Source organism: Lithobates pipiens, unplaced genomic scaffold (assembly GCF_037356315.1).
Source record: "Lithobates pipiens isolate NorthernLeopardFrog02 unplaced genomic scaffold, aLitPip1_a1.2 Scaffold_3, whole genome shotgun sequence".
In the NCBI taxonomy this organism is placed as follows: Eukaryota; Metazoa; Chordata; class Amphibia; order Anura; family Ranidae; genus Lithobates; species Lithobates pipiens.
In genome coordinates, this window is record NW_027507790.1 from 75,941,612 (window position 1) to 75,967,032 (window position 25,421).

The window sequence follows — 25,421 nt, forward strand, 5'->3', positions numbered from 1 at the left end:
TGTCTTCCAAGTTGAGTAGTTGGTCAATACTGGTCTTTTAATCAATAAATGTCAACTTTCCAAGTGTACAAATCTGCCCAACTGGTCATCCCTTCATATATTTACCAAGTTTATCATACCAAAACTTGGCTTTGGCTGATGTCAGTATGGCTGCAAGGTAATATAGGCGGTTGTGTGATTCCCCCTAGTCGGACTGCAGTCTGACCTATGGCATTTTTATACACGGTGTTCTACTGTATGCCCAATAACGCTTCAAAAAAGGATTTAACAGCCCCTACAAGAATCCTTTTTTTTTTGCCCTTGTTTAGTTTTCTGATATTATCTGAACCAGTTGTATTCTACTATACACCCTTCACTTATGATGTTATCTGTGTAGCGGTTGTGATCACCGCTGTCACACTGGGGATTGACAGAGGTGTTTGCGTGTCTGTATACTGTGTATTTGTGTATTGCTTAGAATCCATGTCCTTGTTATCCCGTTTAATTATGTTTTTGCTTCCTATGCACAGGTTATATTCATCAGCTGTCTTCAGTGATTTTGAACAGTTTTCTCAACCTGAGATGACTAGGCGCCCTGTTGAAGATCTAGTTCTTCAAATGAAAGATTTGAATATTGAAAAGGTAACATGAAAACAAAACAGCATTTTGTTCAAGTGAAAATCCGCTCATCTTTCTGCCTTGTTTTGATTTCATCACATTTTTCTAAATGTCTGGCAAAATGAACTTTAACTAGCACACTGCAATGTTGTTCTATGTGGTTGGATGGATCACAAAATAACTGTTAAAAGGACCTGTAACTTCAGTCTCTTTGAAAGAATTTAGTCTTAAAAAAAAAAAAAATAATACTGAAATGCATTTTTTTTTCAGGTAGTGAATTTCCCATTCCCTACACCTCCCTCTTCTGATGCCTTGATTGCAGCAGAAGAATTGCTAATCTCTTTGGGAGCATTGGAGGAGCCTCCAAAAACTGGCAGGTATGCTTACAGTCTTGCTTCTGGAAATGAGTAGACTACAATATTGACAGACTTAAAGTGATACTAATCCCACAACAGTCAAATCAGTCCATATATGCAGTAAAGCATGCTTGTTTTACTCACTGTGGAACCTAAGGGGTTAATCCTGCACATTGTGTATAAAGGCTGTGTGACCCGGTCTTCTCTGAGCCTACTCTTCTTCCACTGACTCCCTCCAGTCCATTTCCCGATAGAACAGAGCATTAGGGGACTGGCTGCACATGCTCAGTTTAATGTCTTGCTAGAGTGTTTTTTTTTTTTTTGAGAAAGTGCATGTGATCAGCACAGGGCCAATCAGCATTGTCCATACAGAGGGTCAGGGGTCCTGCAGTCGTATAGGACAATCGGCTTTACCCAGACACCGAGACAAGTCACAAGGCAAGCTCTAATGGCTGATGAGAGACAGTATTTAGCAGTTTATATTTACTAAAATAATTGCATTATCCTGTTCTTTGTACTGTGGGAGACCAGATATAGCGAATGCAGGGTCCTGAGTTTAGTATCACTTTAGCACAGAGCTTCTGTTTTTCTTGGTTTGTAATAATGTGGGTTAGGGCTCAAAAAAAGCTAATTTTACAGGCATTTTAGCTTTTATCTCTCTGCCTAAAAGCTCGAAGAAGCCTGTGCCTTTTTTGTGCTCTCTTGCATGTTTTTATTGAGCTTTGAGCATAAGCTTATTTTTTTTTTTTCACAAGCCCTTACCTCAGCTAATTTTTCGTACTTTTTGTGGGTGTTCTAAAACTATTATGAGCTTTTTTGAACTTGTTAATGCTTTTTCCGAGTTTGGGGGGGGGGAGATGGGGGTGGCGTCTGCCTGTAAACTCCTGAAAAAGCCATAGCGTGCATGGATACATTGGCTAACATGAAGGGGAGATGCAGTGCGCATGAGTACTTGAGGTTGGAACTTGTTCGAACAAATAAACCTTTAGCCATCCTCCACAAAGCTACCTTTTGAAACGAATACATTTTCTAACTAGACACACATATTTATATTGCTGCTGCCTTATTGTTTGCTGGCAGTTGAGATTGGCAAATCATCTGTTTTAATAGACAGATTAATTTAAAGGAACTTGTCCACATCAAATTATTGTCATTTCTTTAGCCAATAATCTCACAGATAGAAAGTACTTCTGTCCCAGTTATTGCCTAAATATATTAAAATCTCTGTTGCAAGGAAGAACTTGATAATCATTCAGGAAAATGTGTGTTTTTCCAAGAAAACGATTTAAGTTATCAGGTTAGTGGTTCTGGAGCATGCATTTGAACCATGCTTTAGATGTCCCATCTATTACACTGACTTTGATTAGTGCATTTCATCAGTAAGTAAAGCAAAGATCAACACTAGGCTGCTTGCATGCTCTAAACTACAATAATTGCTTTCATACCTTCTCTATATTGCATATCAGTGGGTTTTAATATGTAAGTATTCTTTTTATTATTGCAGATTAAATTATCTACAGAAGGCTAAACTCAGCAGTCCAATCACTCCCCTAGGAAAGACCATGGCATCATTTCCAGTAGCTCCACGCTATGCTAAAATGCTTGCGCTGGGGAAACAGCATGACTGCTTACCATACATTATTACTATAGTGGCAGCTATGACCGTGAGAGAACTGTTTGAAGAGCTGGAGAGGTGGGTGAGCAACAACTTGACAATATTGTACTGTTTTAATGAGCTGGTAACTCTTTTTTGGTGTGTGACAAGTCTGTTGTTTGTAGTCAATAGCCAACATAATTGGATAATCGAAATTCATTTTTCATTGAACCAGTATATTCTGAAAGGCCCATTTTTTCGTGATGATGATATATATATCTGTTCTCATAATGACTGTTGCAGAATGTGTGGTCCCAGACCAAACCTGACTGCCCAATAGTCCTTATGTGGAAATCTTAATTATACAATCAAACATTTATTACAGGATCCACCCATCACACTGGCATCATGAAGCATTATAGGTTTTGTAGGGAGAGAGAGTACAATAGAAGCTATGTTGTCGTCACATTTTTATATGGTCCATTTACAAAGCATGCAGGGAAGGTAGATGAGTCCATGCTCCTGACTGACTGTGCTCCTACTGGCTAGAAGTAAAAAAAAATTCCTATGTAATATATATATATGCCTGAATAAAAAAATTATTTCAAGTTTTCTTAGTCCTGAGTATAATACAGAAAATAGAAAAAAAATGCTGTATTCCCTTTTAACAATAATTTAGATAATTTATTGGCCAACGATGTGGATTACATTGCTTTCACTCATTCTACTGAGTTACATTGTAAAAAGGAGCAGTGATACAGGATCTCTTTGTAGCATTGCAAAGCTGGAAGCAGAGCCTGCACATGCATTGTAAAACTATCAATTTTTACTCAATGCTCCTTTGTTACCTATACAACTACATTTTTTTAACACTTAAGTGATTGCAAGGGCTACATTTTTTACCTTAAAATAAAAAAGAGGTTCATACTTACTTGATCTGTGGAAGGATAATGCACAGAGGGCCCCTTGTCTCCTCTTTTGGTGTCCCCTGCCTGCGCGGTCTGTTCTACCTGTGCTGCATGTGCCACCATACCAAGCCGCTTGCTCTGGGGGCACACATGCGAGCATGCTCCCAAGCCGGGCTATGTGCATTCATAGACACACAGTGCGGCTCGGCTCTACTCCTGTCTCACTGGATTTGATTGACAGCAGCAGGAGACCATGGTTCCCACTGCTCTCAATCTGTCGTGTGAGACCAGTAAAAACTCAGGCAAATATTAAGGGGGGGGGGGGGTGCAGCCAGTGGAAATGTTTTTACCTTAATACAGGTAATGCATTTAGGTAAAAAACCTTTTGACATTAGAATCGCTTTACCACACATAAATAAGATAAGATGCACATTAAGCTCATCTCTTTAGAAAATGTATTTTGAAAAAAATGCTCCTTTTTAATTACTTGCTTTCTGGGCACTTTTACCATCTTCCTGACCAGGCCAATTTTCAGCTTTCAGCGCACTCACACTTTGAATAACAATTGAGTGGTCATGCAACACTATACCAATATGACATTTTTATAAATTTTTTTCACACAAATAGAGCTTTCTTTTGGTGGTATTTAACTACTTCAATACAGGGCACTTAACCCCCTTCCTGCCCAGGCCATTTTTCAGCTTTCAGCGCTGTCACACTTTGAATGACAATTGCACGGTCATGCTACTCTGTAACCATGTGAAATTGTTATCATTTTCTTCACAAAAATAGAGCTTTTTTTTAGTGGTATTTAATAATTTCTGGGTTGTTTTTCTTTTTACAAAAAAAAAAGTTTTTCTTAGTTTCTGTCAGTAAATTTTGTAAATAAGTAATCTTTCTCCTTCACTGATGGACGCTGATGTGGTGGCATGAATATGCCACACTTATGGGCAATGATAGGTGGCACTGAGCACTGATAGGCGGCACTGGTGGGCACTGATGAGTGGCAGTGATGGGTATTGATGGGCAGCAGTGATAGCCAGCACTGACTGGCATCACTAATGGGTTCTGATTGCTTACACTTGTGGGAACTGTTTGCTGGCACTGGTGGGCACTCACTGCTGGCACTGGTGGGCACACTGCAGGCACTGTGGGTGCTTTATTGTAATCGGGGGAACTGAGCTCCGGCTCTTTACAGAGATCGGGTCATGGCGTGTCCTAGCAACACGGCGTGGCCATGCGCGAGTGCGGCCATTCTGGGCACCGTCATATGATGTCCACCCAGAACGAGACCCGCACCACCCCGCCGTCATACAAAAAAAGTAGATTTTTTTTTCATATTTTGTTATAGAATTTTGTCAACAGGTTATTTTTCTCCTTCACTGATGAGGCTGTGCTGATGGGTGGCACTGATGAAGCTGCGCTGATGGGTTGCATTGATGGGGCAGCACGGAGATGTGACACTGATAAGAAGCATGAAGAGATGGCACTGAATGGCGGCACTGATAGGTTCTGTTAGGCCGCACTGATTGGCAGCACTGATAAGTGGCACTGATGATCACTGGTTGGCAGCACTGATTAGCAGTACTTACGGGCACTGATAAATGGCACTGATTAGCAGCACTGGTGGGCACTAAGGGGACCGATGTCCCTCTAAAACAAGCCGGTTACCACCTTTCTTCTTTTCTTCACGCTGACAGCGTGAGGGAAAAAAAAGGGGGATAACCGGCTTCTGTTTACTTCCGTGATCAGCTGTCATTGGCTGACAGCTGATCACGTGGTAAAAGGCTCGCTGTGTTTGGCCCTTTACCCCGATCTGTGATCAGCCAAGTCCTAAGGATTCGGCGATCACAGAGTGGATGTCCATGGACCCCTCCCCACCCCCCTACATTTTAAGCCCTTCGTGTAGCCGTCTTTCAGCTATATCACCGGCGCCAAGTGGTTAAAAAATAAGGTCTTCTTCTTGCTAATCTGTGTAGGGGGGATTAATGATAGGCACATAGCATGCATGTATGCTGATAATGTACTAGGTCTATAGTCTAGGCCTATAGATGCACATGCTCTTGATTCACTATGTAACCAGAAATGTCACTGTCTTTTCCTTGTTTAACTTCACTGCTCTTTTATTGACGTTTACTGCTTGTGTGTGTACCTCCCTTCACATTGGACAGAGGTGATGAATGTGATTTAGGGCAGGTTCACTCTACAAAAACTCACCCCAGATCTATTCCATATGCTTTCCAGATTCTTTTGTTTTCTGGGGGTTTTTCCACTGCACTAGGGTCCAGTGCGCTTTTGGTGCGTTCCAGTGCAATCTAGTGCAGTATGGTCTACTTTTTTTTTTTCTGGAACTGTCCACACTGGTGTGAAGTATGCCATTGCAAACCATATAACCTACTTTCCATGCATTTTTGGTGCAGAAAAGAAATGCACTGGACTGCGTGTGGTGTGAACTGACCCTTAGTCCAGTGAGTAGTACACAGGGAACTGAGCCAGGGAAAAACGTGTCCCCTTTAGGCTGTGCAGTGTCGCATATGTGAGTATATTCAAAAGACCACCTGTCCACAATTCCAAAACACTTGGTGCTTTGTATGGGGTTCTGCATTAAGGTTTTGCCTCAGTCTATTGAACCTCACATTTTAGCATTTGGTCTTTTTTCTTTTTTTTTTTTTTTTTCACAATTCAAGCATAATGATTTTAATTCTGTATAAATTTGTCATATTACCCATGTATGTGCTCAAAGCTTGTTTTATGTAGTTTTCTTATTAAAAATAAAAAAAAATTGTCTTGATCAACCTTTGTAGGAAAACTACAGGACAGAAAGCCACATATACTGTCTCGAAATTCTGTAAGATCTCTATAGAGTTCTAAAATGGTTTTTACATTTGTACTATGTATTTTAATGGTAAATGTGAAAAGCATGGAAGCTGATTTGACCAAGTGGGATACAGCATTGCAAGGTTTAGAGTGGCTGACTTTCTTTTTAGGCTGTGCATGCATTCAAGGGAAAAAAACTTGCCTCGTAGTTTTAACATTTGTATATTTGTAATGTCATAATTATGTGTTGTTTTTCTTTAGACCAGCGATTAGTGATGAAGAGAAAGAGGCACTGAAATCCAAGAAGGCTCGAGTATTACAGATGCAGAAGATATGGGCAGGGCAGGGCCCCGCTCAAAAGCTTGGTGACCTGATGGTTATGTTAGGTAGGTATTACAGATGTGCTGGTTTTTTTTGTTTTTTTTGGAGGGCAGTTGTCTTGGCATGATGGGTGGTGAGATAAGAGGCATGACAGGCTCTGTGACTGCTTTTTATCAGCTTCTCCATCCCCCTCAATCTCGGGTCCAGTTTAGCACTCCAAGTTCTCCAAGTAAAAACAATGTCCCAATAGTCTGCAAAATGCAGTGTCTGCAGAGTGCAAAATATAAGTAAATGGTTGGTTGTTTTTAGTCCTAAAGCACTCCCAAGCAAGTTCACCTTCATGGTGATTCCATAAAGGTGACAATGAACCCCAGTGTTTTTTCACATTTAAAGGACTGGAGCTCACCTTTTTGTATGAACCTCAACATGTAAGATTCTGTGAGCAATTTTATTGAGCGGAGAGTTATGGGAAAGCATGCATTGTTCAGAATAGGATCAGCCTAAAACAGGGGGGGTTGGGATTGGCTAGGAGTGGAAAGCCGTGAGTATTTGGATTTGGTATGTGGTGTTGTGCATTAGAGGGGGTGAATGACCCGAGATCCTCACAGTACTTTTGTTACTTTAATTGCTCAGTAGAGCAGAATAGATGTAGAGTTTTAAAGTAAAGAGGAAAAGAAATCGCTACTGGAAGCAGAAACTCGATTTAAACTCTAATTTAGACATTGTCCTTAATAGTAAACTAAACTGTGCTGAGAAAACAAAACCTGTACTTTTATGTTCGTAAGGATATATGAAATTTTAAGATATTCTAATTATTGAGCAAATAAACAACATTTTGTCTTTTATTTAGTTTAATGTGATGATTTAATAGTGGAATCATGCTGTATCTTTTAAATTACAAGTAATAGTGCGTCTCATTTTAAACTCAGGTGCAGTAGGTGCTTGTGAATACTCAGGCTTGACTCCCAAATTCTGTGAACGTAATGGCCTCAGGTTTAAAGCCATGATGGAGATAAGACGTTTAAGAGGACAACTTACCACTGCTGGTAAAGCTGCACACAAATTTACTGAAGATAATATTGTAATCCGTGTGCCATAAGAGTTCATAGCATCTGCTTTCTTCTCTAGTCAATTCACTGTGCCCTGATGTCACCATATTCCTTGATCCTAAGATGCCACCGCCTACAGAAAGCCAAGTGAACTATTTGAGGCAGATTGTGATGTCCGGTTTAGGGGATCACATTGCAAGGCGGATTCGTCCTGAAGAACTTCTCAATGAGAAGTGGAAAAATGCTTATAAGGTAGGCAAATTGTGTTATTCATAACTGTGTTCTGTCTATGACTGTGCAAAAATATCTTTTTATGTTATGTACATGCCATCCCAATACCAATTGGTATTTGTGCTAGATTAACCTGAATTTAGAAATTTACATGAGATCCATGTATTTTGGGAATTGATTTTCCAAATACATATGAGGACAATAAAGCTAATGACGTTAAACCTCTTCAGACCTGCCTTATAGCCAAAAGACAACTACAGTGCGGCCCTCTTCTTCTGGGAGGGTGTCCATGGAAAGAAATCACACACACACACACACACACACACACACACACACACACACACACACACACACACACACACACACACACACACACACACACACACACACACACACACACACACACACACACACACACACACATTAATTGTGTACTTTGAGCACTGCCTCAATCCTGAAAGGGTATTCGCTCCCTCTAAGCTTTTTGCTGAAATGTGTCCTATGGTAAAGGAATTTAAAAAGAAATGGGCTTTCTCTTAGCCATTGGGTTGTTACGCCACCTTTATGAGAAGACTAGACATTACATGGGGTGGTCCCTTAAGTAACAACCCCCCAGCCTGCCATGCACCCATCAGTTTTATTTTGCCTAGTGAAGGAGAAGGACCTAGGAACCCTGACGGGCCCATCAGTCCATATTTTTTCTGTAGAAGCTAGGCTTTTTGCGCAAGAGGAAAGATCCTGTGATCTGCTATCAACAGCCGGCTGTGTGACAAGCTGGATACCCTTATCCTTGTAGTCTCTCCAGCCTGGCCAGCAAGCATGTGCAGGTCGCAGCTACGTGCTAGGCCGGCCACGACATACCTCAGCTCCAGAGGTGGTCGTGAGCTTTTTTGCTCCGGGGCTTACATATGACCGGGCTACTGATGTCTGCGTCAGTGTGCCGAGGCCAGCAGCCACCACGTACTGATCGGAGAGTGGGTCTGTGGTGGAATGTTTCCCAGCTCTTCAGGACTGGTAAGTGCAGCTCTCCCTGCCTCGGTGGGGCTGGGCATTCCCTGGAAGATCGATTTGGGGGTCCCTCACCTCCCTCTCTTCTCTCCCTGTCCCTATCCCCCCCCCCCGTGGGGGATGCTGCATGTGACTGCTGAGCGGTGTGTCTGTCACGCACAGGGGCTCTCCGGGGGGCTCTCACTTGGGGGCTGCGCTGGCTGGCTGTACCCTGTGGTGTGTTTTTTCTCTCCCTGTGGGTCTGTTGAGGCTGTGTCTGTAATCCCTGCAGCACTGATCACCGCCATTTTATGGCACTATCCCTCATGGTTTTCAGTGTTCAGCGGCCATCTTAGGTGAGGGCAAGGAACAGCATGCTCTCAGTATCTGGCTGCCATTTTCCCTGTGATTTTGTCCTTTATACTGGATGCCGTGGCCATTTTCTTGAAGTCTGAGCATGTTTTTCATCAGACTCCAGGAGCAGCATGCTTTCCTATAGTCCGGCGGCCATTTTCTCAGTGCTTTATGTCCTTATGCTGGACGCTTGTCAGCCATTTTCTTTGAAATTGGGCACATTGCAGATCGGTTTCAGCGCCATAAGCAGCAGCTTTGGATGACACAGTGACAATTCCTCTGCATCTGGGAGCTGACAGATAACACAGTCACTACTTGCTGGACAGCGCAGAACCAGTCAGGGTGGTGAGTCCTGCGGGAAAGAGCCCCTCAGCCAGCAGCAGTTAGGAGGGTGAGACCATCACTGTCCTAAGTCCCCTTCAGGTGGCAGACAGGGTAGGGTCAGCATGGCTTCAGAAACTGGTGTTTCTTCCCCGAAATCCAGGCAATTGCAACCGGTTCGCCTGTGGAATGCGCAGTGCCCCTGGACACCTTGTCGGCGGTCCTCAATTTGTTCGTTGCCAAGATGGAGGCGGTGCGTGGGCACAAAGGTGCTGTAAAGCAGCCCCTGCCCCCCCCCCTCCTCTGGGGAGAGCTCTGACGCAGACTCAGGCCCTGCTGAGGCTGGTGACCCCGGTTCTGTCATTTCAGATGACGCTGACCAGGACCGTTCGGACAGTGAGAATGAGTCCCTGTCCGGGTCAGTGTGCGATAAAGCGCTTGTTGGAGCACTTATCACAGCTGTGCGTGATACCTTGAAGATTCAAGAGCCAGCAGATCCCGCTGCTGATGTAGCGGTCCCTTTTGGGTTCCGTAAGCCAGCCCGTACACCTAAGGTGTTCCCGTATCTGACTTATTTTGACGAGTTCATTTACAAGGAATGGGGTCGACCGCAACTGACCTTTCCGGTCCCCAAATACATGGGAGTTTGCAGCCCGGTGGACCTCTCGGGTGTCCGACCAATGGGTCTGCAATCTGATTTCCTCCGCCTACACGATAGAGTTCCTCTCTTGACCGCAAAACAGATTCTTCCCCTCCAGCATGCCCGTACTCCCGGCTCACCGGGAGGCCCTCTTGGGGGTGGTAAGGGACCTACTGAATCGGGGATTAATAGTACCTGTTCCGGAATCGGAACATTTCCAGGGGTTCTAATCAAACCTGTTTGTAGTTCCCAAGAAGGAAGGGGTACGTCCAATCTTGGATCTAAAAGCCCTCAATTAGTTTGTAAAAGTACCGAGGTTCAGAATGGAATCAGTTCGCTCAGTAATCGCTGCACTCCATCAAGGGGACTCCCTGGTTTCCCGGGACATCCAGGATGGCTACCCACATGCCTTCGGCTTCAAAAGTTTCTGCGGTTTGCAGTCGGGGAAGCCCACAACCAGTTTGTGGTGCTTCCTTTTGGTCTGACATCAGCCCCCTGAGGCTTTACCAAGGTATTGGCTCCTGTTTTGGCGTTGCTTTGGCAACGCGGGATCGCGTTTGTGGGTTACCTAGGCGATCTCCTCCTGAGAGCATCTTCCGCCTCAGAGTTAGAGGAGGATGTGGCGATCACCATGCAGACCCTGCAGGAATTTAGGTGGCTGTTGACCCTAAAGAAGTCGGTGATCGTACCGACTCAGCGTTTGGCGTACCTAGGCTTGCTGCTGAACTCCATGGAAGTGAGAGTTTTTCTCCCTTCAGACAAGGTGCAGACTCTCACAGCCATGGTAAAACTGCTGATGAACCACAAGTGGTCATCGCTGCGCTTCTGCATGCGAGTCCTGGGACTCATGGTGACCTCGTCGCTATGCTACCGCATGCGAGTCCTGGGACTCATGGTGGCCTCCTTCGAGGCAGTACGGTATGCCCAGTCCCAGAGTTCTGCAGAAGGAAATTTTGACGAAGTGGGACAAATCTCTGTTGTCCCTGGATCGACAGATTCAGGTGGTCAGGGATTCCCTGATCTGGTGGCTGAGGTCCCCGGTACTTCAGACCGGGAAGTCGTTCCTACCTCTGAAATGGATGGTGAGCACAACGAACGCCAGCCTATCTGGCTGGTGTGGAGTATAGGGAGTTCAGTCGACTCAGGGCCTCTGGTCGACAGAGGAATCCAAGTTGCCGATCAATCTGCTCGAACTGAGAGTGATTGGGCCATGCCTCTTCACATAGTCGATGAGACTGCGAGGGCATCCAATCAGGATCCAGTCAGACAATGCCACAGCTGTGGCATGCGTCAATCGCCAAGGAGGAACAAGAAGCTTGGCCGCCGCATGGGAGGTCGCTCACTTACTTCTGTGGTCAGCGCGACATGTACCGGCCCTGTCGGCCATTTACATCCCGGGAGTGGAGAACTGGCAGGTGGACTATCTAAGTCGCCAGATGCTGGACCCAGGAGAATGAGCGTTGCATCCGGAGGTATTCAGGCTACTGTGCCTGCGGTGGGGCACACCAGATGTGGATCTTCTGGCCTCCTGTCTCAATCGGAAGGTGCCGAGATTCGTGTCCAGGACAAGAGATCTGTGGGCAGACGTGTCAGACGCGCTGGTGACTCTGTGGGATCAGTACCAGCTGATCTATGCCTTTTCTCCACTGAAACTGTTACCATGTCTGCTTCATAGAGTGGAGGGTGAGGGGATCCCAGTAATACTGATTGTCCCAGATTGGCCTCAGCGTCCTTGGTACGCAGACCTAATGTGTGCCTGGTGGCAGACGCCCCCTGGTGGCTACCGTTGCGAGAAGACCTTCTGTCTCAAGATCCGATTCTCCATCCTGCTTTACCATCGCTGGCTTTAACAGCATGGCTATTGAGAGCCAGGTGTTGAGGAACTGGGGTCTGGTCTCTTAAATATGTTGAGAGCACAGAAATCTTCTTCTCTGAAGATATATCATCGTACCTGGAAGGCTTACATCTCCATGTGTGAGGAGAAAGGATGGCTTCCATACTCCTTTTCTATATCCAGGATCCTGCTGTTTCTTCAGCGAGGAGTAGGCCAGAAATTGACTTTCAGCACCATTAAAGGACAAATATCAGCTTTGATTGTCTTTTTTCAGTGACCCCTGGCGTCTCACTCTCTAGAGAGTACCTTTGTCCAAGGGGTCCGGCATGTTGTTCCTCCGGTGCATCCACTGTTACCTCCGTGGGATCTGAATTTGGTGTCATCGGCGCTGCAAAAACCGCCTTTTGAAAATATCAGAGATTCCTCTGTTGACTCTTTCCCAGAAAGTGGTCTTTCTAGTGGCCATCACATCGGCCAGGAGGGTTTCGGAACTGGCGGCCTTGTCCTGCAAGTCACCCTATCTGGTTATCCATAAAGATAAGGGGGTGTTACGTCCGCAACCTTCTTTTCTGCCGAAGTTGGTCTCGGCGTTTCACATCAATGAGGACATTGTGTTACCATCTCTGTGTCCTAAGCTGACACATCCTAAGGAGGTGGCCCTCCATTCCCTTGACGTGGTTTGGGCTCTGAGGGTGTATTTGTCTGCCACAGCTCCCTTCCAAAAGTCAGACTCGCTGTTTGTTTCGGTGGCTGGTCCCAAGAAAGGCATGGCGGGCTCGTCAGCCACCATTTCCAGGTGGATCAGGCAGATTGTAGTGCAAGCCTATGCCTTGAAAGGGCAGGTGTCCCCCTTTCTGGTCACGACCCACTCCACAAGGGCAATTGGAACGTCTACCGCAGTTTTGGTGCGGTTTGAAGGCAGGGTCTCTGTTGAGGAGCACTCTGATTTTTTTGTGGTGTTTTTGCCATACACTATCGTTTTGTGGGTAAAGTTCCTACAAGTTCCCACTTGCCATGGTAGATGAAGTTTTTATGCTGTTTTTGCCACCCCTCGTTTTGGCACTGCTTGGGGACGTCCCAATGGCTAAGAGAGGAGCTGTGTCAGTAGGTGAATATAGGATTTTTTGTACTCACCGTAAAATGCTTTTCTCTGTAATTCACTGACTGACACAGCACCCGCCCCTCCTTATTTTTTTTACGTTATACTGCTTGTTGATGTACTGATGGCTGCATGGCAGGCTGGGGGGTTGTTACCTAAGGGACCGCCCCTTGGGTGGAACTAAGAATTCTGTGTTTTTCATAACATGTAATGCCTAGTCTTCTCCTAAAGGTGACGTAACATCCCAATGGCTAAGAGAGAAGCTGTGTCAGTTGGTGAATTACAGAGAAAAGGATTTTACGGCGAGTACAAAAAAATCCTATTTTTCCATTAGTGGATTCTGCCATCTCCGTTCTCAAACTCACCTGACTGTATTAAACCTAGAGCTGCATGATTCTGGCCAAAATGAGAATCAGGATTTTTTTGCTTAAAATAAAAAGATCAGGATTCTCCCAATGTAAAATCTTTCACATTATACAAAAAAAAAAAATGGGCTAACTTTATGGTTAGTTTTTTGTTTTTACATTTTTTCACTTAAACATGGTCTATTCCATTGACAAATTGTTACAATGTTTATACTTAAGTTCAACTGATAAAGAATGTTTTGATTCTTGGCAGACTGCCCAGTTTTTCTCTTCCTTTTGAAGGCTGTGGCTTCAGAAGAGCAGAGAGAATTCTTTGCATAGAAAGAATTGTGAAACACTTTAGTCAAGATCACGATAACGATTCTTGACGATAAATTGTGCAGCTCTAATTAAACCCAAAAGCAAAAATGTCATATATTGCAGCTGACCAGTCCTTAGATATGGTGGCTTCTGATGCATTTTGCCTGTTTTCTTCTACCCAGCAGCTATCATGTCCACCTGCTGGCTGCAGGACAGAACCTGAAAGGGCAATAAACGTCTTTAGGATATCTTCCAGATGCCTATAAACAGAATTATTTAAAAAAGCATAAAAAAAACCGAAAAGGTTTTTTGTTTTTTTTTTAAATGAGACACATGTATTCATGTGCCTCCATTCCTGTATTTATGTAAAAGAAGGAGGTTGGGACTTTAAATGAGGCATATATGTAGAGGCTAGAGAGTAGTCCATATTTAGAAAACCTATGTTTTTTATACCATGGATGACAAAACATCTAGTAAAGGGTACATACATATAAAATCAAAACGTCATAAAAACATGCTGCAAAACCATGCGACACATATCAAAAAGAATAACATAGCACATAGCATGGTATGGTATAAAAGGCTGGCCTCAATATCATTGACAAATGTATTAAATTATTGAATGTAATGAAGTAGAAAGGTTTGTGAAGCCATCAGTGTGAACATGATACATCTAATGTACTCCCGACGCATTTTGTTGGGTGATAGCAACTCTTCAGGGGCAGATGCAACCGTACTCTACAAAAAGAGGACATAAGTAAGCAAGGATCTAATAATGTCTAAAATGTGAAAAAAAGTAGTGAATAAAAGGGATGAATATATTGTCCCTTAAATTACTCACATGTACTGTGTATATAAGGCTAGATAGAGGACACAGCCAGGAGCATGAGCGGAATCCCAGAGAAACCATGTCCAAATAACGGTGGAGGTGGTCTCCACTTCTGTGGATATAAGTAATATAAATATTTGCTCTGTAAGTTTTTGTTTTTTAATTTTCACTTTCATTTTTATGGCATTGATTTCATATGTATGTACCCTTTTATGAGATGTTTTTTCTTCCATGGTATAATAAACATAAATTTTCTAAATATTGACTACTCTCTAGCCTCTACATATATGCCTCATTTAAAGTCCCAACCTCCTTCTTTTACTTAAAAAAAAAATAAGGTTATTTTATTAAATACACCTTGCTAGTACCAGGTTGGCCCCTTTTGCCTTCAAAGCTGCCTTAATTCTTTGTGGCATAGATTCAACAAGATGTTAGAAACACGCCTCAGGGATTTTGGTCCGTATTGACATGATAGCATCACGTAGTGGCTGCACATTCATGATGCGATTCTCCTGTTCCATCACATCCCAAAGGTGCTCGATTGGATTGAGATCTAGTGACTGTGAAGGACATTGGAGTACAGTAATTTTATACTGCAATGTCTATCTGCTAGACTGTTGTTACCAGACAAAACAAATGAACAAAGACCAGAACATTTTCCCGCTTTTAGAACAAGTTCAGGCGATACCCTCAGCATTATTGTTTTGTGTTGACACTCTTGAGAATATAGTTTGCCGAGTCTCTAGAATGCCATCTTCTCTCTCTACCAATGCTTAGTAGTTAAAAACTTGGTCTGCTGGACCTGCTTGTAAAAAAGCATTTCCTACACAAGCCTTTTGACATTGAACACCTATTTGGGAAATCCCTTGATAAAATCATTACGGAAGTCTCCGGTGGAAAGGAATCAAAATAGTAGTATAGGTGACCCCACACAGTCTTTGCAGCCCTGCCGCGAAAACACTTGGGGAGTGTGAAAACTATAACTAAAAAAGAACAAGCAAAGCAAACTGTATAGTGCAGGTAAAACAATGTATTAACAAAAAATAAAAAAAAACAGGGAATTGCACTTACAAAAGCTGAGCGTTGTTATCACAGAGCAAGATCTACAGCTCGGATCACTGTATGTGGACTTGACTCGCTCTCTGTGTTAAAGTGGCATCCAGGGAAGAGGAAAGGTACTGACAGCCTGAATGAACCCGGGATGACACCAACCCACATTGCAAGGATGGAACACCTGAATTGGCTGTATTGCATCCTCCATGCGACAGCCACAACTCACAGACACCTTACAGATGTGTTTCGAAACTCCACCTCTTCCTGCAAGTGTTCGACACTAATGAACAGAGCAGCAAACACTGCAAAAAAAAAGAAAATACTTAAAGGGTATCTCCACTTTCGTGGGGAAAAAATAGCAAATAAAGAAAAAATAATATGGCGTATACATTTGTGACACTAATGATATTGTTATTGAATGTTCTTAAAAATTACCTTTCCTTTTCAATCTACAGCCACTATAATTTTCTATAAATTAAGTGCGGTATGGCTACATGGAGTTATTCTGTACACAGAATGTGTACTGACCACTCCCCAGAAACATAATTTCCTGCTTGTGTGATTGGCTTACCAATTTCCCCAGAAGTCTGCCTAAGATACAAGTCAGACTTCAGGCATCCCCGCAACAAAAATGTATTTTTTGGTGAGATACTCACAATAGCTACACACATCTAAAGGGATGCAGGCCCAGCAGGATTCCTCATTAGTACTGTGCAGGTGCATAGCTGATAGATATTTATGAAACCACTCCCATTAGACCCACTCAGCACAGAGGAACACACAGGGATTTCTTCAAAATAGCAAAAACTAGGAATCTGCAACAAATGTTATAATCCTTGCAATGTACATAGATCACCTAGAGGGGGATCTTTTTTTTTTCAATAAAACTAGAGTTATGCTTTAATCACAAAACTACTATGTTTCAGTCAAAATACTATAATCCAGAAACTCACCCAATGGGTAAAGTTAAATGGAGTGCCAAAAAAGGTAATTAATTGGACTACTCATACGTTCCTCTCCAAGTTGAATCCTAAAGAGTACTGATGTAGGATTACAATAAGGCAATATAATAATCTCTCTGGAATGCTAATCTGGGGACAATCTCAAAAGAATCAATGGCCTAGTAAATGATTACCTAGCATGGGAGATATTTAATATAATTAAATTCTAGGGTGGAAGTGAGAGACATTAATGATAAATCCAAATAGGATTTCATTTATACAGGTACCTACAAAAGGCACACATGGCTTTTGGATCTTGCAACATGGACCCAAGAGGGTTAAACCATCTGCACGCTATCACATGCGCATGAATCATTGAAATGCACTCTCCAAAAAGAGAATATTCTGATAGCAGAATATATCTGCTGATTTCAGAATATTATTTAAAAAAAATCATAATCTTTATGAAATCTTAAACAGTTTTCAGTGTTGTTTATTCCTTAACAGTGTTGCCTAATTACATTTTCAGACTCCTCTGCTTGAAGATCCAGTGTTCACCCATCCAAACTCTTCCCTGTTCAAGCAGTTTCCCGATTTTGTAGTTTACCAGGAAATTTTTGAAACAACAAAGATGTACATGAAAGGTGTGGTATGATTTAGCTATTTGTTTCTTTGTCTTAGATGTATAAATAAAATATGATGAAAGGGGTGCAGCCATCTAATAGAAGTATATCTATAAAACACTTAAAGTATAATCTTAATATAATATGGACTATTTTGTTGGTTTTCTTACTATTTTTTTGTACCTTTTTTAGGCTTCATTCAAATGGGCATACAGACCCATACCTCAGTGCAGAGAGTTGTGTTTATGTGCCCAGGGAATTGCAGGTGTCACTCTGTTAAAATCAATAACGCACTGAAAAATGCAGTGATTTTATGGATCTTTAGGTACATGCCACTGTTTATGTCCATACAAGGATGGACACATATCATGGGATGCAGATAATCTGTGTCCAGAGCTGTGGTGTCTTTTCCTGGAAGTTGAAATTTGCAACTTTTCCCTGAAACATGTTAGCTGTATTTGTTCTTTACCAATAACATTTCAATATGACCTTTAAGTGATATGGACCTTTGTACTAGGTGCTTCTCAATACTCACCCCAGAGTGTATCACCTACCGAATGCTCTTTTTGTCAAGTTCAGAGAGGTAGCAACCTAGGGACAAGAGCAAGGTCCACATACACTATACCATCATCACAGATCAGCTCCTTTGAAGAAGAGCCAACTCCATTGTATATCCGTGAGAACCAAGCCTCACTTCTATCAGTCCGCCCATCGATATCACACACATAACATATAGTGTACGTCAAACTGTTTCCAGATTCAACATGAGTTTTCATAGAAATCTGTTGATTCCTTTGGCTGTAATTCTTAGTTTGTATTCCTTTGCTGGAACTGAATGTTTAAGAGACGCGTCTAATGCCTTGTGCCATTATTGCAGGAGTTTCATCCATAGAGTCTGAGTGGATTCCTGCTCTGCTTCCACAATACTGTCACTTTGCAGACCCTCTGGAAGACCCTTCACCATTCTATTGTGCTGAAACAGGAAGAATAAAATGTCACAGAACCAGTACTTTCTGTATGTATATTATGAAATACTTGCTCAACTTTACTTGCCAGCATGTTGTCACACCTATGTGCTCACAGTTTAGATTTTGTAATTGCACGTTTGCTGTAATGCTACTGACATTGGAGCTGATGAAATTCAAAGTAACAAGCGTTCATGCACTGCCATCTGGCTTTTAATGTAGATAACATGTTAGGGCATTTTGCAGCTGTTTGCACTATGCTCCCCTATAGATGTAACATTTTATCTTCCAAGGGTGCTGTCCTAGAGTTATGAGCCCCATACATGCCTTTACCAATGGACCCATGCTTACACATATGTAATACCAACTTTATAAAAGTTAATAGACCTTTTGAATATATTATTTAATGGGTGACTTACTGTGTAGGTCAAATATCATTCTCTTGTGGAGCTAAATTATGAGAATTCTTTTTAATTTTAACTTCAGTACTTTGCTTCTCATGAACTTAACACATAACCATTAGTATATTAACTTTGATAATTATAACATTTTAGTTAAGATCACGTTTCCAGATGGTATGTTCTAATCTCTGCTCTCTCCCATAGATCGAGTTGGATGGCAGCTGCCTGCTGTGATTGTTGATTATCCATGTGGTCTAGAACGTTACAAATATTTTGCCAAGTTTTTGTTGGAAGGAAAGGTATGAATAGAAATGAACAAAAAGGCATAATTGGAGTGAAACAAGAATGTATTTTTATTTGGATGCAAAAAAAAAAAAACACTTCTGTCTTTTCCGTTCCTCTGTGGATATTTGTTACTATCACGCTTTTTGCACTGGCACAAGTGTTACACACACATACAGCAAAGTAGAACTCGTGTTTCTCTTATGTTCACCGACCGACACAGCTCCTCTCTTTAACTAAATGGGTTGTATAGCCTGCCATTAGGAGAACTAGGCAAAATTGTTACACAATACACAGAACTTTTAGTCCTGCCCCAGGGGGGCGGACCCTGTGCTATCAACCCTCCCCACTGCTCCCAAGAGATTCAGTTTTTATTTTGCCTAGTAAGGAGAATGACCTAGGAACCCTGCGGGCCCTCTCGGTCCATGTTTTTGCTGCAGGTTTGATGTTTTTTGCGCAAGATGAAAGATCCTGGGATCTTCTATCAACTGCCGGCTGGGTGACAGGCTGGTTAATGATTATCCTTGTAGTCTCCCCGAGCGTGAGCAGGCCGCAGCTAAGGCTCGGCAGGCCACGACATGCCTAAGCTCCGGAGGTGGTTGGTGAGCTTCAATGCTCCGGGGTATACATATGACCAGGCTACTGCCGTCTCGATCACAGTATACCGGGCCAGCAGCTACCCTGTAACTGCGCAGGAGTGGGTCTGTGATGGAATGTCTCCCAGCCCTTCGGGACTGGTAAGTACGGCTCTCGGTGGGGTGAGCAGCTGGGCATTCCCTGGGGGTTCGATTTGGGGGCCACCTCACCTCCCTATCTTCTCTCCCAAGTCCCTATATCCCTTCCTTCCCCCCTCTGAGGGGGGTGGCTGCATGTGCTGCAGGTGGAGTGTGTGGGTTCGCTGGATTCTCACCTGTGGGGGCTCTGTGCGGCTGGCATTGGTTCTGGTCCCGGTCTGGGGGGTCCCAAAGAGGGTCTTTGGAGGTTGTTCTGGCTGTAGGCAGGCAGCACTGTTCTAGTTTTGTTCTGTCAACGCATGGCGCTGTCCGGCGACCATCTTGGATGTGGGAAAGCCTGTATTCCCCTTGTGAGCTTCAGCAGCCATCTTCCTTAGGATCTCCTATTAGTTACATTGTTAGTTTAGTTTCCATTTTCTTGAAGCCTGAGCGCTCTTTTCGCCGCAGTTCTCTTGTGACAGCATTACATGTGCTCTCACTTGCTGCTTCCTGTGTCCACCGTGTGTACAGGACGCTGGATGGCTCCTTGCTGAATGCTGAAGCTAGCTCTGCAGAACATTTCACCACTGTTATAAGCAGCTGCTGCTGACACAGATTCCTCCTCTCTGCAGCTGGGAACCTCCTTGGGACTACAGGCACTGCTGGTGGCATTCACAGAGGCCCCAGGGTGGTGAGCCTAGCGCTAAGTACCACCCCCCCCCACGTGGTGGCAGCAGGAGGGTGGGACCTGCACTGTCCTAAGTCCCCTTGCAGGCGGCAGACAGGATAGGGTCAGCATGGCTTCAGAAACTGGTGTTTCTTCCCCCGAAATCCAGGCTATTGCAACCGGGTCACCTGTGGATGGCACGGTGCACATGGGCACCCTGACGGCGGTCCTTGATGCCTTTGTTGCAAAGATGGGGCGGTGCGTGGCAGGAAGGGTGCACGTAAGAGGCCCCTGCCCCCCCGTCCTCTGGGGAGAGCTCTGATGCAGACTCGGGCCCTGCTGTGGCTGGTGACCTCTGCTCTGACCTATCAGACGTGGCTGACCAGGACCGTTGGGACAGTGAGGATGATTCCGGTTCCGGGCGCTATAAAGCGCTAGTTGGAGCAGTTTTCACAGCTGTGCGTGATACCCTGAAGATACAGGAGCCAGTGGATCCCTCTGCTGATGTACCGGTCCCTTTTGGGTTCCGCAAGCCAGCGCGTTCACCTAAGGTGTTCCCGTATTTGACTTACTTTGACAAATTCATCTACAGGGAATGGGGTCGCCCGCAACGGACCTTTTCGGTCCCCAAAAATTTGGCTCTGCGTTACCCCTTTGAGGAAAGCCTTCTCAGAAAGTGTTCGGCTCCTCCGGTCGTGGGCCCCCCTGTATCTAGGTTAAAGTAACCACGATCCCGGTTGAGGGGACTCCTGCATTCAAGGATCCCACGGACAGGAAGGCCGAGGCGGTGGCTCTTTCCTTTTTTACTGTCGTGGGGTCGGCTGTGCCACCTGTACTGGCATCCGCACTGGTGTCACAGACACTGACTGAGTGGGCAAAACTTTTGCACCGCGAATTGGGAGAGCAGAACGCATCCCCTGTCTGTGTGGAGCTAGCAGACCAACTAGTGCAAGGCCTTAAGTACGTTTGTGACGCGGCCCTGGATACTCTCCCTCTGTTATCCAAGGCTTCAGTATCAGCTGTGGTGCTGAGGCGCCTGATTTAGCTTAAATGCTGGTCTGCTGACCAGGCATCCAAGAAAGCCCTGACGAATCTTCCCTTCCTTGGCGAGCGGCTCTTTGGAGCCTCGTTGGATGACATTAAGAATGCCACTGGTGGTAAGAGTACCCTACTCCCACAGGCCAGGAAGGCTAAGGAGCCTCGCCACAGGCAAGGGCCCTCCTTTTCCGCTCACAAGCGGCTTTTTCGTCCGCCCGGTGCTTCGGCAAAACGTCCCCAGCCTGACAGGACGCCCACGGATGGTCAGAAGCGTCCCTGGAACCGCAAGCCTGCGACCAAAAGCGCTACCGCATGAAGGTTTGCCCCCACCCACTTATCGGGTGGGGGGTCATCTTCGGGAGTTTTCAGCCCGGTGGACCTCCCGGTTATCCGACCAATGGGTCTGCGATCTGATTTCCACAGTCTACAAGATAGTTTCTCTCTTGGCCGCCAAACAGATTCTTCCCCTCCAGCATACCCATGTCCCCGGCTCGCCGGGAAACCCTGCTATGGGCAGTAAGGGACTTGCTGAATCAGGGGGTGATTATACCGGTTCCAGAATCAGAACGCTTCCAGGGGTTCTACTCAAATCTGTTTGTGGTTCCCAAGAAGGAAGGGGTACGTCCAATATTGGACTAAAAAGCCCTCAATCACTTTGTAAAGGTGCAGAGGTTCAGAATGGAATCTGTTTGCTCAGTAGTCGCTGCACTCCATCAAGGGGACTTCCTAGCGTCCTTGGACATCCAGGATGCTTACCTGCACATACCCATTTGCCTTCGGCATCAAAAATTTCTGCGTCTGGCAGTAGGGGAAGCCCACTACCAGTTTGTGGCTCTTCCTTTTGGCCTGGCATCAGCCCCCTGAGTCTTTACCAAAGTACTGGCTCCAGTATTGGCGTTGCTGAGGCAGTGCGGGATCGCGATCATGGTTTACCTAGACAATCTCCTCCTGAGAGCATCTTCCGCCTCAGAGTTAGAGGAGGTTGTGGCGATCACCATGCAGAGCCTGCAAGAATTTGGGTGGCTGTTGAACCTAAAGAAGTCGGTGGTTGTACCAACTCAGCGTCTAGAGTACCTGGGGTTGCTGTTGGACTCCAGGGAAGCAAGAGTTTTTCTCCCCTCGGACAAATTGCTGACTCTCAGGTCTGCGTCAATCTACTGATGAACCTCAAGTGGTCGTCGCTCCGCTTTTGCATGCGAGTGCTGGGACTCATGGTGGCCTCCTTTGAGGCAGTACCTTATGCCCAGTTCCACACCAGAGTCCTGCAGAAGGAGATATTGACAAAATGGGACAAATCTCCATTATCCCTGGATCGGCAGATCCAGGTGAGCCAACCAGAGACTCTCTGATCTGGTGGTTGAGGTCCCCGGTGATTCAGTCTGAAAAATCGTTTGTTCCTCTGAAATGGACGGTGATCACTACGGAAGCCAGTCTCTCAGGCTGGGGTGTAGTGATGGGGATTCAGTCGGCTCAGGGCCTCTGGTCAACGGACGAATCCAGGTTGCCGATCAATCTGCTCGAATTGAGAGTGATCAGGCTGTGCCTCCACACATAGCCGACATGTCTTCAAGGACGTCCGACCAGGATACAGTCGGACAACGCCACGGCTGTGTCATACATAAATCACCAAGGGGGAACAAGAAGTTCAGGCGCTGCTCGGGAGGTCGCTCACATACTTTGGTGGGTAGAGTGACATGTTCCGGCCATGTCTGCCATTTACATGCCGGGGTGGAAAATTGTCAGGCGGACTATCTGAGTCGTCAGATGCTGGACCCAGGAGAATGGGCGTTGCATCCGGAGATATTCAGACTGCTGTGCCTGAAATGGGGCACACCAGATGTGGATCTATTGGCCTCCCGTCTCAATCGGAAGGTGCCAAGATTCGTGTCCAGGACAAGAGATCTGTGGGAAGACGCATCAGATGAGCTGGTGGCTCTGTGGGATCAGTACCAGCTGATCTACGCCTTTCCTCCACTGAAACTGTTGCCACGTCTGCTTTGCAGAGTGGAAGCAGAGGGGATTCCAGTAATTCTGGTTGCCCCAGATTGGCCTCAGCGGCCCTGGTATGCAGACCTGATGCGTCTGGTGGCAGACGCTCCCTGGCGACTGCCTCTGTGAGAGGACCTCTTATCTCAAGGTCCAATCTTTCACCCTGCTTTACCATCGCTGGCTTTAACAGCATGGCTATTGGGAGCCAGGTGCTGTCGGACTCGGTGATTCCTCTTATGCTGAGGGCACGGAAGTCTTCTTCACGGAAGATATACCATTGTACCTGGAAGGCCTACATCTCCATGTGTGAGGAGAAAGGGTGGCATCTGTGCTCCTTTTCTATATCCAGGATCCTGCTGTTTCTTCAGCGTGGAGTAGACCAGAAATTGGCATTGCGTACTATTAAGGGGAAAATTTCAGCCCTGGTTGTCTTTTTTCAGCGACCCCTGTCGTCTCACTCATTAGTGAGTACCGTTGTTTAGGGGGTACGACATGTAGTCCTTCCGGTGCGTCCACCGTTACCCCCATGGGATTTGAACCTGGTGTTGGCGCTTCAGAAGCCGCCGTTTGACAATATCAGGGAAATTCCCCTGTTGACCCTTTCACAGGAGGTGGTCTTTCTAGTGGCCATCACATCGGCCAGGAGGGTTTCGGAATTGGCGACCTTGTCCTGAAAGTCGCTTTATCTGGTCATCCACAGGGATAAGGTGGTGTTGCGTCCGCAACCGTCCTTTCTGCCAAAGGTGGTTTCGGCTTTTCATATCAATGAGGACATTGTGTTACTATCGTTGTGTCCTAAGCCTAAGTACCCCAAAGAGGTGTCTCTTCACGCGCTCTACGTGGTTAGGGCTCTAAAGGTGTATTTGTCTGCCACAGCTCCCTTTCGGAAGTCAGACTCACTGTTTGTTTCGGTGGCTGGTCCAAACAAAGGCATGGCGGTCTCGTCGGCCACCATTTCCAGATGGATCAGACAGATTGTAGTCCAAGCCTACCCCTTGAAGGGGCAGGTGCCCCCCTTTCCAGTCACGGCCCACTCTACAAGAGCAATCGGAACGTCTTGGGCCTTCCGGCACCAAGCGTCTGTCGCTCAGGTGTGTAAGGCGGCGACCTGGTCGTCTGTCCATACGTTTACCAAGTTCTACAAGGTAGACGTCAGTGCATCAGCTGATGCTTGTTATGGCCGCAAAGTTTTGCAGGCGGCCGTGTCGTTGCAATTGAGTTTTTTCCTGGTTTTTCGATAAAAACGCAGTACTGTTCGGTTTGTGAATATAAGAGAAAATAGGATTTTTGTACTTGCCGTAAAATTTCTCTTTCATTCACCGACCGACACAGCACCCACCCCTCCTTTTCTCTACGTTATGCTGCTTGTTGATGTACTGAATCTCCTGGGATCAGTGGGGAGGGTTGATAGCACAGGGTCTGCCCCCCTGGGGCGGGACTAAAAGTTCTGTGTATTGTGTAACAATTTTGCCTAGTTCTCCTAATGGCAGGCTATACAACCCATTTAGTTACAGAGAGGAGCTGTGTCGGTCGGTGAATTACAGAGAAAAGGATTTTACGGTGAGTACAACAATCCTATTTTTCTCTGGCTTTATATACAAATATACACACATTATACAAAACCTAATTTTCTTTCTCATACATCATGGGACACAGAGACTTAGTAATTACTGGTGGGTTATAGGGTATCACTAGGTGATTGGACACTGGCACACCCTAGACAGGAAGTTCAATCCCCCATATAACCCCTCCCCCTACTGGAGGTACCTCAGTTTTTTTCGCAGGTGTCTTAAGTGTTGGTCACAAGTAAAGATGTGCTGTGCTGAGCTCCGCTGGAATATCCTTACTGGGGCCAGCTATGCAACCGGATCCATTCAAAGTGTCTTTTCCAGACCGAATTGGATGGTACCCGGGCCTCATGTCTGAAGAAACGAGGTTTTACCTGTAACGCTTCTCTTTTTAGAGAGCTGGACCCTGGGATCCAGTATTTGTTTTTTTCAGCCATATTCCTGGCAGGGTGCTTTATGGTCCCAGAACTGCGGATCCCCCTATTCAAGGGGCCCCCAGTCTCTGAAGGTTTTTTCCTAACGGAGCCCACCGTTTGAGGTGAAGATTGGGTCTGTTATTCAGACCCTGCAGCTGGATAA

At 45.2% G+C, this 25,421-nt stretch overlaps 1 protein-coding gene across 2 annotated transcripts in view; it reads left to right on the forward strand.

Moving 5' to 3' along the window:
- The window catches only part of DHX37 (DEAH-box helicase 37), a 108,121-nt gene that overhangs the window by 71,727 nt on the left and 10,973 nt on the right, over nucleotides 1-25,421 (forward strand). For both annotated transcript variants that reach the window (XM_077461824.1, XM_077461825.1), the window contains exons 17-25: nucleotides 510-621; nucleotides 868-974; nucleotides 2,458-2,646; nucleotides 6,534-6,658; nucleotides 7,523-7,639; nucleotides 7,722-7,894; nucleotides 17,126-17,240; nucleotides 18,097-18,234; nucleotides 18,790-18,884. In XM_077461824.1, coding sequence (XP_077317950.1) covers nucleotides 510-621; nucleotides 868-974; nucleotides 2,458-2,646; nucleotides 6,534-6,658; nucleotides 7,523-7,639; nucleotides 7,722-7,894; nucleotides 17,126-17,240; nucleotides 18,097-18,234; nucleotides 18,790-18,884 — 1,171 coding nt within the window. The remainder of the gene's footprint in view (nucleotides 1-509; nucleotides 622-867; nucleotides 975-2,457; nucleotides 2,647-6,533; nucleotides 6,659-7,522; nucleotides 7,640-7,721; nucleotides 7,895-17,125; nucleotides 17,241-18,096; nucleotides 18,235-18,789; nucleotides 18,885-25,421) is intronic.